This window comes from Rhinolophus sinicus, chromosome 12 (genome assembly GCF_057876585.1).
Source record: "Rhinolophus sinicus isolate RSI-liver-muscle chromosome 12, RSI-T2T, whole genome shotgun sequence".
Taxonomy (NCBI): Eukaryota; Metazoa; Chordata; class Mammalia; order Chiroptera; family Rhinolophidae; genus Rhinolophus; species Rhinolophus sinicus.
In genome coordinates, this window is record NC_142512.1 from 32399698 (window position 1) to 32413491 (window position 13794).

The 13794-nt window shown below is 36.3% G+C and overlaps 1 protein-coding gene across 2 annotated transcripts in view; it reads right to left on the reverse strand.

Annotated features, from left to right (window-relative positions):
- Window positions 1-13794, reverse strand: part of STXBP4 (syntaxin binding protein 4) — a 144727-nt gene that overhangs the window by 64149 nt on the left and 66784 nt on the right. For both annotated transcript variants that reach the window (XM_088802178.1, XM_088802179.1), the window contains 3 exons: window positions 9671-9847; window positions 1656-1772; window positions 1106-1155 (listed from right to left, as the gene is read on the reverse strand). In XM_088802178.1, coding sequence (XP_088658304.1) covers window positions 1106-1155; window positions 1656-1772; window positions 9671-9847 — 344 coding nt within the window. The remainder of the gene's footprint in view (window positions 1-1105; window positions 1156-1655; window positions 1773-9670; window positions 9848-13794) is intronic.

The following is a 13794-nucleotide window of genomic DNA, read 5'->3' on the forward strand; positions in this document are numbered from 1 at the left end:
TTCATTTTTAATACCAAAACTTTTGAAATATAATTCAAGGACACAATGACACCTTGGGGTTGGGGGAAGGGGACACACCTAATTCATACGAGGGGAATCTGATTGCTGAGTATTTTAACATCCTCACTGAAAATAATCATCATGGAATTCACATAATTATGTTACATCATAAGCACCATGGACAACAGTTAAAAAAAGTCAAATTCCTTCATTAGAAGAAATATAAAGCATTACATTAAAATGAATTTAAAAGTATACTGCTGTAGATACTCTTCTAAATTCAAAAACTGCTGTGGAAACCTAAAATATAATAAGAATACAATGAATCATCTTCATGTAATAAACTGCTGTTTTTGTAGTAAAAAGCAGAATTTTCCCATGTTTCTGCACGCATACATTGTAGAAGTAGAAATACATTGCTGGTATCAGCTATTATAAGAAAACCTTGCTTTGAAAACGTAAAAACAGGAATCTTTTTTTTTGTGTGTGATATGTCTTTCATCATGTATCAAAATGATCATAAACTTGCAGTCTGAAATAAATAAATCTTGTTAGTATGTTCGTAGCTCCTAGCAAAAAATTTTAAATTGGAAACAATCCATGAATAATAACAAAATCAAGGTATATTCTCCAAATATATTTCTTTGTTTACTGAATGCTGGAAAAAAATGAAAGAAACTGATCACATGAGCACGTTTTATAAAATTCTGTTTGCCATACCAACTAAGCATCCGGGTTGGGAATGACCTTTAGCAGTGAACCTGTTACGAGTATAGTAACTTTTACTCATATACTGGAGGCTAACGAACTTCAAGTTCACCTCATCTTTACAGAATTCCTGACACAGACAAGATAGGTGATTCCTATCTCAATTTTAGAATACTAGGTTACAGTGATTTGCTAAATAACTCTAGGGATTTCTTTCACAGAGATGGAGTCAAAAACCACATCTTTGTATCTACTTCCATGAGACATTAAAAAACAGTATAGAATAGGAGTTATGTAGCATTTTAAGACTAAGAGATTTTAGAATTTTAGTCACAATTACCAGATAAAAAATGTAATTGGTAGCCATACTCTGCAGAAAGCACTCAACTATTCTTACCTTAAAGTTGATAAAGGAGCAGAATTATCAGAAAATACTTCTTGAATAGCCTAGGAACAAACAAGATAGTGAAGGAGATACATAAGTTTGATGGATTTTTTAAATGTCTTTTCTTGCTTAATTAATATTCACAACCTCCCCCCTCAACTGATTAAAAAGGTGTTTCTGTTATGTGGGGGAAAATCAATTACATTAACCTACAATTCTACTCAAAAATATAATGACTATAGAAACATTTCTTTATATGGTAAAGTTATCAAATAATGTTTACAGAGTATCATAATTTTAGGAAAGCGTTCATTAAAACATTCTATGTATTTGGGATCATGTTACCCTGTCTTCATCATTTCTCTTAACAATCTGTATATTAGCTGGTCTTCATTATCTAGGCAATTTTAAATCTACTTTAAGTAAGTTAAATCTGACTTTAAGTGTTTTGAACCCAGAGAATGTTTCACTAAGCCACCAAATACTCTGACATTTATCTATATGTCAGTTGTCTGTACATTTCTTAAAAATGGACATAATGTAATGTGACAGGAAAATTTACCTCTACAAAATGAAGAAGCTTTTCAGTCGATGCCTCAAAAGTTTTTCGAGCCATTTCCGATTTTCGTAATTGGCAGTCAAGTACTGTGATTCTCTTTCTTAACTCCTGAACACTTTCCTGGACAGAGATACCAAAAAGACCATCTTACATAGTTCTTTGGTTTTACATTAGTGGCTCCTATTCTCGGTTTTTATTAACTAGTACCCAACATTACCATATTATTTATTTTCTCTGTATTATACATATCTTCTAATTTTGGATGGCCCTTAACTAATGGCCTATGTAAAAGTTAAACTGCACAGGGATACTTCAAATTTTATGAGATAAGCTGCACATAACTTTATTGATTCCTACAATAAAATACATTTAAATTCATTTACATTTTTTTTTTTTTTTTGGCAACATGGTTTACCAAATGCTGACAGAAACCCCTACCAGTGTGGCACAACCAAAACCTCTGAAGATATACATATATGTTAGATAGGACAAGGGTCTCAAGGTCTGGGCAGTTCTTACTAAAAACTATCCTTGCTAAATGTTAAAACGTAGCACGATATTTTACAGATGCAGCTGTAACGGGATAAGCTTCACCAGAACTCAATGGGATAAGACTAACCAACTGGAAAGAAGAAATCAATGTGTAATTAACAAAACCCAGATAAGTTTAGCCAACTGCCAATAAGAAATCAACATGCAATTAACCAAATAGTATATATAAGCAATGACTGAACCAACCTGCACAGAAACAGAGCTTTGGATGTGAATCCTTTGTCTCCTTTACTTGCTGCAAATAAATCAAACTACCTAACGACAACCACGTCTTATTCTTGGATAGAACACCCCAAGCAGCAAACTCCTTGAGTTCGGCAACATATATATTTAATATATTACAATCCAGGGGGAAGATGAGCTGGCAAGGACGTAAAGGGGTTCTGTGGGCAGTAAAGGAATTCCACGACAACAGCAACAGCAATGCTGAGTGAAGTGAACCACTGGACTAAGAGGGCACTGCAGCATAATTTGCTCTGAAGGCATATGCTGAGCTCTAGAAGCCTACAGTTTGGGGTTTCCTCAGGCACAAAAGGCAAATGTGAGAACTTTAATAGGTAAACGAGGGGCAAACAAACTCACAGGGTGAACAGCATTTTGACTTTCGCTCTGGTGAGTGGATTAAAAAAAAAAAAAAGTATCCCTTGAATAACTGCTAACCTCATGCAGGTTTATGGTCAGGATTTATATTACTTGTATGGTGTGTAAATTCATAAGCTGAAAATTTAGTTTAAATCGATCCCAGGTTGGTAGAAGAAAACATAAAACTTCCTAGAGGGATATTTTCTAAACTCAAATCTCAAGGAATTCTCACATATATTGTTATCAAAAGAACATTTTGATATTTAAGCTACCATAAATGAAAGTCTGCTGAAGGAAACAAATTACAGGGTCAGACCTACAAGGACAAAAGATGCTGGAGTGATTCATATACAGAATATAAAGTAATATTTAATATGTTTTTAAAATTTAGAAGAAATTGAAAGCATAATAAAGGGACAAGAAACTGTCAAAATAGATCAGATAACAAAAAAAATCTGAAAAGTAAAATATATATTCATAATTAAATTATAAACTCAATTTATGGTTTACTACCCAATTAGATACAATTGGAAATAGAACAGGTGAACTGGAAGACAGAGGTAAAGAAACTCCTCCTAACGGTGCAGAAAGATAAAAATGGAAAATATTTAAAAAAGGAGAAGAGATAAGAAAATAGAAGATCTGGCATATATTCAATCTGAATTATACAAGAGAGATCAGAAGAATGAAAGAAAAATAGCTCAAGATAACAGCTTAGGGTTTTTTAAAAAAGGCAAAGACATTTTCCCTCAGATCAGGAAGCTCAATGAATCTAAATAATTAAGTCAACACATAGTCAAGCTGCTGAACATTGAAGATAAAGAGATTTTAAAATCATCTAAAAAGAAACAGCAGATTGCAAACAAATGACAGATTGACGGCTACTGAAACCATGGAGTAAAAATACTGAAAGAAATAAAATGCCAACTCAACAATTCTAAATGTAGCAAAAATATATTTTCAGAACAAGAGTTCAATAAAGATGTTTTTAGACAAACGAAAATGGAGAGAGTTTATTACCAATAGATCCGCACTAAACAAATTTCTAAAAGCTGTACTTCAGGAAGAAAGAAAATAATTCAAGCAAAAAGGTCTGAGGAGCAAGAAAGAATGTCGAACATAGAAAATGGTAAACATGGCAGTCTAAACAAAGGGTGACTACACAAAATAAATTGTAATAGTATCTAATTTATGGTGTTAAAAGTCAGGAAAGAACTAAATAAAATACTGACAAAAATAGAAATTAAGTAGGAAGTCATGACTGGATTTATGTTCTAAAGTGCTTTTAGAAGAAGGGGGAAAGCTAGTGATTAGTTTTATAATTTAAGTTAAAATGGAATGTTAAAATTTTTAAGATAATCATTAAAAATTAGATAAAGAGTGTATACCTTCTAAACCAGCAGAGGGAAATAAATGGAATGGGAGGGGAGGGGAACACAGGAGAAATCTGAACCAAACCCCCGCCCCACCAAAAAGGCAAGAAATGAGAAACAACTAGAAAACATGACACAAAATGTACAAATTAAGAGGGTGAAAATGAAACCAAGTGCATTAGCAAATAAAATAATGTAAATGAAATAATCTTTCTAATTTAAGGTCAAAAATTAGTTAGATGGTGGAAAAAAATCCAACCACATGTTGTTTACCATAGACACAATTAAAATACAGGGACACTGAAAAGTTGAAAGTAAAAGGATGGAAAAAAAAATACATCGATAAATACTAACCGAAAGAAAGCCAGTGTAACTATTTTAATATCAATCAAAAACAAACATTAAGGGGAAAAGAAGAATGCTAGATTGAAGAATCACAACATTTTCATAAAAGGATGAGAACGTAATTCCAAGCTTGTATTCAGCTAAAAGCACTACTTCAAAATACATAAAGAACATTAACCAGAAGGGAGATTTTAACACACTTCCCTGACAAATTAATATGACTAGAGAACAACTGAACCCCGCAATTAATGACTCGGATCTAGTGGTCTGCAATAAAACCACATCAAACAATGCAGAGTTTTTTTCAAGCTTACTTTGAGCATACGTAAACATTGGCTACACAGTAAGCCATGAAACAACCATTAACAGATGCTGTTATTATCCTACAGACTGGATGCTCTGGCCACAATGCAATTAACCTTTCTGTGTCTCGGTAGTTTATAAATCAAGACTTAATGATACATATGAAAATTATTCCCAAATTAATCTATATATTAAATGCATTTTCAGTAAAAAGGCCAATCTTTCTTTTCTTTCAGTTGAATTTATAAACTGAGTCTAAAAACGTATCAAAGATCAAAGGCTCAAGTAGCCAATACACGTTTAAAGAAAAAGAACTAGGCAGGGTGATTAGAACTCAAGACTTACTGTAAAAGATATAGTAATCAACACAATGTGTTATTTGCACAGGAATAAAAATAAATAAATGAAAGAGACTAGAGCCCTCCAAAAGATCCACTCACATGAAATCTTGGTAAGACAGTGCTGATTTTGTAGATCAATTAGGAAAGAATAGGCTTTTGAGTAAATGGTCTTGGTGTAGTTGGTTATTCATTTAGAAGAAAGAATGAAATGGATCCCCACCTTACATGATGCCACAAAACCAATGAAAGAAAGATCAAAACTTTAAAACTTTTAGAGGTAAATATGAAGGACTATCTTTTTATCTTTGGGAATGGAAGGACTTCTAAAGAAGGGACACATGAAGGGAAAATTAATCAAGTTTGATTACATGAAAATTAAGAACACCTTTTCATTTCACCATAGGGTGAAAAAGCAAGCCATAAATTCAGAAGATTTCTATAACATACAGTGCATTACAGGTCTAGTAACCAGAACGTACAATCACTGTGTATCAACATGAGAAAGATAATCCAATGGAAAAACTGCTAAAGGATATGAAGAGGCATTTCCCATAGAAACACAAACGCCTAATAAATACATAAATATATTCTCCACTGGCTACGTGGGGCTGGGAGCAAAGCTCTGGTTTATAGCATTTGGGGGTGTAAATAACACCATCATGGCTGTTTTCAAGCTACCAACGTGACGTCGATAAATGCGGAGTTGAGAAGAGACGTACACAGTTAGCGCTCCTGAGCCAGTGCCAGCTGGCTGATCCCAGCACATCAGTAGCTCAAAGTCATTATTACTAAACAAGGAAATTCAAATTAAACCACAATGAGACCTACTTACCACACCTGACAGACTGATAAAAATTAAAAGTAAAGGAAAACAAAGTGTCATCAAGGATGTGGGGTAAACCGTAATTCTCATTCACTACTGGTAGGAGTAAAAATTGGTTCAAACACAATTGGGCATTACCTAGTAAAGTTGATTGCACAATCATCATTCAACCTAGCAATTCCACGCCAAGGTATGAACCAAAGAGAAACTGCTGCATATGTAGAGTAGAGCAGGACATACAGAGGGTGCCAAAAAAATGTATATGCATTTTAAGAAAGGAAAAAAAAACACTATTAAAATTGTAATACTCAATATATGCCTATAACAAAAGATGAATACAAGTCACATGTGACTTCTGCAATGACAAGAGGTGCTCAGAGTGGTTACCATCAGTGTCCAGGCACTTCTGATTATGGGGAACTACTGCTTGAGCAACGTTGACCAAATCGTCCACTTGGATACATTTTTCTAGCACCCTGGTATATATACAAGAATGTTTTTAGCAACACTGTTCATAAGAAAAGAAAATTGAAACAATTAGACTGTCCATCAAATACAGAATGGATAAATACACTGTAATATATCCATTCAGTGGCATACACAAAAAAGCAAAGACATAAACTAGCTAAAAACTTCAAATGGATGAATTGCAAAAACAAAGTGTTGAGTGAAAAAAAGCAAGTCAGAATAAGAATAGTTTATTTCTATTTACATAAAGTTGATAAACAGGCAAAACTAAACAACATATTGCTCAGGGATATATACATAGGTCGTAAAATTATCAAGAAAACAGTTAACACTAAATCTAGGAAAGTGGTTACTTCTGAGGGCAAGGGAGGGGGACATAACTAGAGAGGGACATCGTGAGTCTAAAGTATTAATAATGTTTTATTTCTTAAAAATGAGATGAATAATGAAAAAGCAAACAAGGTAAATAGGTAAATAAATGGATTACACAAGGGAAAATTTATAATGAAAAGTAGAAAGATTGTTACAAAAAGAATCTGTGTCAAAAAAAAAATTGCCTATCAATCCTCTAATGTCTTGGTCTATGTCTTTTCTTTTTTTTTTTTTTTTAATTTTATTTTATTAAATTTATTGGGGTGACAAATGTTAGTAAAATTACATAGATTTCAGGTGTACAATTCTGTATTACATCATCTATAAATCCCATTGTGTGTTCATCACCCAGAGTCAGTTCTCCTTCCATCACCATATATTCGACCCCCCTTACCCTCATCTCCCACCCCCCACCCCCAGCCCCCCTTACCCTCTGGCAACCACTAAACTATTGTCTATGTCTATGAGTTTCTGTTTCTCATTTGTTTGTCTTGTTCTTTTGTTGTTTTTGGTTTATATACCACATATCAGTGAAATCACATGGTTCTCTGCTTTTTCTGTCTGACTTGTTTCGCTCAGCATTACTCTCTCAAGATCCATTCATGTTGTCACAAATGTTCCTATATCATCTTTTCTTACTGCCGAATAGTATTCCATTGTGTATATATACCACAACTTCTTTATCCATTCATCTATCGAAGGACATTTTGGTTGTTTCCATGTTTTGGCCACCGTAAACAAAGCTGCAATGAACATTGGAGCACATGTGTCTTTATCTCTAAATGTTTTCAGATTTTTTGGGTAGATACCCAGGAGAGGGATTGCTGGGTCATATGGCAATTCTATTCGTAATTCTTTGAGGAACCTCCACACTGCCTTCCATAACGGCTGCACCAGTCTGCATTCCCACCAACAGTGTATGAGGGTTCCTTTTTCTCCACTGTCTCTCCAACATTTGTTATTATTTGTCTTGTTGATGATAGCCATTCTGACTGGGGTGAGGTGATATCTCATTGTGGGTGGTCTATGTCTTTTCAAGGAATCAGAAACAACAAAAAAGTTTCCTTCTCTTTCTCCACTGGAACTGGGTTTGGAAAACATTGAGATGACCAAGTCTAACATCGCTTCTTTTAAAAAACAAAAAAAAGGACCAGCCTGGTGGCTCAGGCGGTTGGAGCTCCATGCTCCTGACTCCAAAGGCTGCCGGTTCGATTCCCACATGGGCCAGTGGGCTCTCAAACACAAGGTTGCCAGTTTGATTCCTTGAGTCCCGCAAGGGATGGTGGGTTGCGCCCCCTGCAACTAGCAATGGCAACTGGACCTGGAGCTGAGCTGCGCCCTCCACAACTAGGACTGAGGGGACAACAACTTGAAGCTGAACAGCACCCTCCACAACTAAGATTGAAAGGACAACAACTTGACTTGGAAAAAAGTCCTGGAAGTACACACTGTTCCCCAATAAAAAGTCCTGTTCCCCTTCCCCAATAAAAAGAGAGAGAGAGAGAGAGAGAGAGAGAGAGAGAGAGAGAAATAGAGAGAGAGAGAGAGAGAATAACTGAATTAATTTTATTGCCAGACAACTTAGGACAAAAATGCTTTCTCAGCTAGGAGCTAAAAGAGAGAACTGCAAATAACCTACACTTTAAAAACAAATTTGAATAAATTCATGTGAACGCCTTGAATGTTGTATTTTTATTTTTTAAGAATTTAGGACTGATTTTCCCTCCAAAATAACTATAGTTATAAAAAAAAGTACTTTCAAGATTTTGATCATTCCCAAAATAGTTGTTTAGAATCATGTTAAAGTTACACGAAATAAGCACATATCTTTATTTTCACAATGTAAGTACTGGGTCAAAAATAATAAATGTATGTAATATTCCTAAGAATTGCTGCTTTCTCAAGCAACGTTTTCCCCTTGGCCTTGCGCTAGCACCAAAGGGTGGCAGTTTTCTTGTGGAACTGGTTTAAGTGGACAAATGTGAGAAAGAGATTAGTAACTCTTAACTGCTAACCTGAGAAAATTTCAGATTTTCTAAACTGGTTTCATTTCCACTTGGTATAGTTAAAGTATTTAACCCTTTTATGTATAAATAAATAGATATAAATAATTCAAATTTGCTTTATGTTCTCTTAAAGCTAGTTGGATTAGAGATATAAACACCTATTATGTTTATAAATGAACTCTATGAAGTTATAAAATATCTATTTCAATTTATTTAATTTTCTACCTTACTTCAGTGAGGCAAAAATGTATATGTCTATTATAGTTGTTGAATGGCATTCAGTGGATATAGTATGTATTATGTAAAAAAAAAAAATCATGTGATAAAAAATTCACATAAAAAAAGTTCACATTGCCTTGTATAAAGTATTCAATATTTTGCTATTGAAATTGGAGGCTACCAAATTCAAACTCAGTGTTTTTTCTATTAACGATCTCAGGCCTTGGGCGACAATTATTTAATTTTCACACTTGCTTCAGTGTTTTAATCAAAGAGCAAAACCCATCCCTAGGCTCTCCTCCTTTCAAATGAGCAAGTTTAGAAACAAAAGGAGAACACCAATGCCATCAATTAAATGTTACACAGCTCCACGATTTAACGCCTGAGCTGTACAGTGTTGACCAATGGCCCACGTGAATTTGGAGAGCATGCTCTCCCCTCCCCGAGCTGTCTGACCAAAGGGAGGCTCACAACCTTCACATCACCTCCATCGCAACACATCACCCTATCACTGAATGGCAGAAGACAAAACACTGACCTAGTTTAGAAGCGCAGATGAAAAGAAAATGAAAACAGGATACATGACAACGGCAAGGAAACCATGGTAACTAGGAGAGGGGGCTGTTTTGCTTACTTTATTTTGGTCGGAATAGCCAGCCAGCTGAGCCTTGAGCTCTGTGATCTCGGCCTCTAACAGACGGATCAGTTCTTCATAGTCCATTTCCATTCCGTGCGCCTGTCTCTGGGCGGCTTCTGCAAGATGAATCCGACTGCGTAAGGCTCTTGTTTCTTCAACGACAGCTTTGGCTTCCTAAAGATTTCAAAATTGATGTCATTGAAAAAAAAAACAACACATGTAAAATAGTTCAGTGGTTTAAACAACATATTTTCCTCCCCCTGAAGTTATAATTCCGAACCTTAATCAATATACACCTGTTCCTCACGTCTCGATTTGAAAACTAATATTCATGTTGTTTTATTATGCAGAGTAGCTGCCTGATCTTACTTTTCCTGTGTTGATTTCTTAGACAATTTTCAGTATGGCATCTCCAGCTTCACACACCTAGCATGACATTTTGAAAATAAGGGAAGTAGAAGAGAATTGAAAATGGAAAACAGAAGAATTGGTTCAAAAGATAAAAAGAGTGGGCATCCACAAAACTCAAGGAGTTAATGGTAAGGCTTTATGTTCTAGGAAGGTTCTTGCAGCGTCATCAGATACTGTTGAGAGATTTATAGTATTGTGGGACTTCTCCAGGGTCCAAGCCCTGGGAGCCAGAGCTGACTCCTAGACATGAGTCTAACTGCTACTTTTCCTTTTCGATTTAAGCCAAAAGGTATTATAGCATTCAGGAGCCAAATACATAGCTATTTCTATAGGATGCAATGCTCACAAGACGTTTTATTAAACACACATTATGCCTCAGGTGATTTATGTGTCTTCTCTCATTTAACTTTTAGAACACTGAGGGAAAGGAATTATTAAAAATCATTTCATACGTAATCAAACAGAGGCCCAGGGAGGTTACATAACCTGTCCGAGGATGCATAGTAATGCCAGAATTGAAACCCAGGTCTGCCTGACTCCAACCTTACTGTTCTTTTCACCATTTTATTCTGCCACTAGATGACAAAAACAAACAAATAAAATTATATACTAGCTACGTTCTCCACCTGAGGAAGAAGACTTGCTCTCTGAAAATGTGCCTTGGTGCTGGGTCAATGACAGTCCCCCAAGACACCGATATAATTTAACATGGCACTTATTATACTGTAAGACATTTCTTTTTCTTTACTTGATGCAGAAATCTCTTTTATCTGCAATGGAACTTTCTGCTCCAATTGCCATAGCTAATATTCCACTATGGCTAATTTAATGTTCTTGGAGCTATTATAGGACACTTGATTTTGTTCAAGCCTAAGTACAATTGAAATGAAGGGAGGGCGAAGGGTATGGACATATTTTTAAGGATCAAATTTTCATTCATCATACATTCAATAACTATTAGATACTTATTTTGTGTCGTTCTAGGTACTAAGAAGACAGCGCCAAACAAAATAGACAAAAAAATCCTACCTCCTACCTCCCAGAATTTACACTCGAGTTTGGGGAGAGGGTAAATTAGAGATTATCAGTGAAGATCTCATTGAGAAGACCTCTGATCAGAGACCTACAGGAAGGATGGAGCCACGAAGATTTCCTCTGCCCATAACGATTGCTGGGCGGAAGAAACAGTGTGTGCAAAGGTCCTGAGGTGGGATTGTGCATTGCATCTTCAGAGAACAGCAGCGAGCAAGCCTGTGTGGCAGCAGTAGTGTGGCAGGGGACATGAGGGCAGAGTGTTAACAGGAGCAAGGGCAAAGCTGCGGTTGGGGTGCAGTGACAGATCTCAGGGGGCTTTGGAGGCCATTGTAAGGACGGTGGTTTTACTCAGGGTGAGATGGGAAGGGATTGGAGGGGTTTGAGCAGCAAAATGATAGAATCTGACTTAAATTTTAAGTGGATTACTTTTGCTGCTGTGTTGAGAGAGTAGACTGCAGGGGGTGGGCAAGGATGGAGTGGGGAGAAGGGGAAGGGGACAGGCAAAAAGTAATTGTGGCTCGCATGAGGAGGATGACGGTAGTGGAGATAATGGGAAGTGGTTAGATTCCAAGCGTAGTTTGAAAGTAGAGCTAAGAGGATAGATAGTTCTTCATCATTAACAACCTTTACTTAGCAGTTACTGCATCCAGACAATCAATGTTACGTGATAAAAAATACAAAGGGGATAAAAGATACTTTTTCCTTTCCTGGCTCAGCTTAGAACCTTAGGTACGACTTCGATAAGCAGAGGAAGAGAGTAGGGCAGGTCAGACAAAACGAACAATGTGAACAAAGGAAGAGAGACGAGACGGAATGTGGTACATGTGTGAAAGGACGCCAGCTCAATTTTGACTGAGGTGATGCTTCCCATTAGGGAGCAATGGGTCAAAAAAGGTTGAGGAGAGGAAGGGGAAGGACTGGGCTCTGGTGGCAACGGCATGACAGGCAAAGGAGCTTGTGTCTGGAGAAGGCCTGAAGTCTTCTGAGCAGAAATGGATATGAGAACACGGTGCTTTAAAAAAATAAATCCGGTGGGAGGATGCAAGGTGGAGAGATGTGGCCAACCAACGGCTACTGTATCCTTGATGCAAATAACTTTAGGTCGTTATTTTCAAAGTAATTGTTCTGTAATAAAAGGGTACTTTTAGAAAGAGATATCTGGGGAAATGAAAGGACATTTACTTAGCCACATCAGTCAGTTCAGCACAGGGGATCAAGAGTCACCAGTGTCACTGCTCGATCCACTTTCACATCAGACTGTTGTGCACACAAGAGGTGATGGCTTAGTATGTGCCGGCACTACCCTAAGTGTTTTACATGGATCAGCTCAGTGAATCCGCATACTGCTATGTGAGGTGTGTCTATTATTATCTTCATTTAATGGACAGGAACTTGAAGCTCAGAAAGTTAAGTAACTTGCTCAGAATCACAAACCTAGTAAGTGGCTGAACTAGGATTTGCACCCAAGCAGTCTAGTTACAGAGCTCATGCTCTTGACTCCTATGCCAAAGTACCTCTCCAATTATAGAAAATGCTAAAATAAAAAAAATAAAAAAATAAAAAAGAAAGAAAGAAAAGTCACCTGTAGATGACAATATCATCAGTACCCAACCCTGCACGAGCCTTAGGATGTGGCCAACACAATCTCCACAAAAACATTAGACACGGATTCATCATTCTCCATTTTCCATTCCATCAAGCTAGAAAAAAATATATTGTTGCTGAAGAGAAAGGGGAGGGGCAGAGAATTCTCCATAGCTGCAATGAAGAATAACTAATTTGATGATTTGTCTCCTTCACACTCACTTCATGGAGCTTTTATTCCTCTATAAAAACAGCACTTTTATTTTTGTTCAAAGAATGCTGGTTAATTAAATGAAGGCTCTGGATGGAATTTATGTAGCCAGGATAGTGCACTGATGGTAATAGAGTGTGAAGTGCAGTTGGGTGGTAAAAGATGCAGAGGTTTTGATGCTGAATAAATTCATGCTATTTCTTTTGTAAACGTATAACTAACTGTCAGGCTGGTACATGTGACCCCTTAGCCAAGTTCCAGCCCAATTCCCACTGAATGGCTGTTTAAAAGATTAGTGCATTGAAATGATGACTCTTACAGGAAGCAGTAAAGAAAAGATAGCAGCAGAATTAGCAACATGGGATCACATAAATTCATTTTTTCTTTCCCTGGCTGTCTTTTAATAAATACCTAACTGTAAAGCCTCCTATGTCAGTAACAAGTGAGTCAGAATTTTCCCAGTTACGCCACCATAAGCCTGAAATCCCATCAGGGTAAATACTGCAGCCAGTTCACTGATTTACTTTGTATTAAGTAAAGATTAATTCAGTTTAGAAAGTTAGAAAATAAAAGAGAAACTAAGATGGAATAGTAAATCAGAAAAATCGACATAAGTATTATGCTTTGCAATACTAAGCATTATAAGCAAATATACTAAAAGGGACTTGAGTTATGAAGTCACACCTCTGACTTAACTTTTTTGGATGACACTGAGGAAATGTCTTCAACTCACACTGTTCCATTGTAAAATGAGGATTTTCCACCTCACAATTTTACAATGAGTCTTCAAGGAAAATCACCCAAATTCTTCTGTGAAACTATAATTCAAACTAATGAAAACCGTTAGAGCCTACAAATACTTTGAAGTTGGCTATGTGAT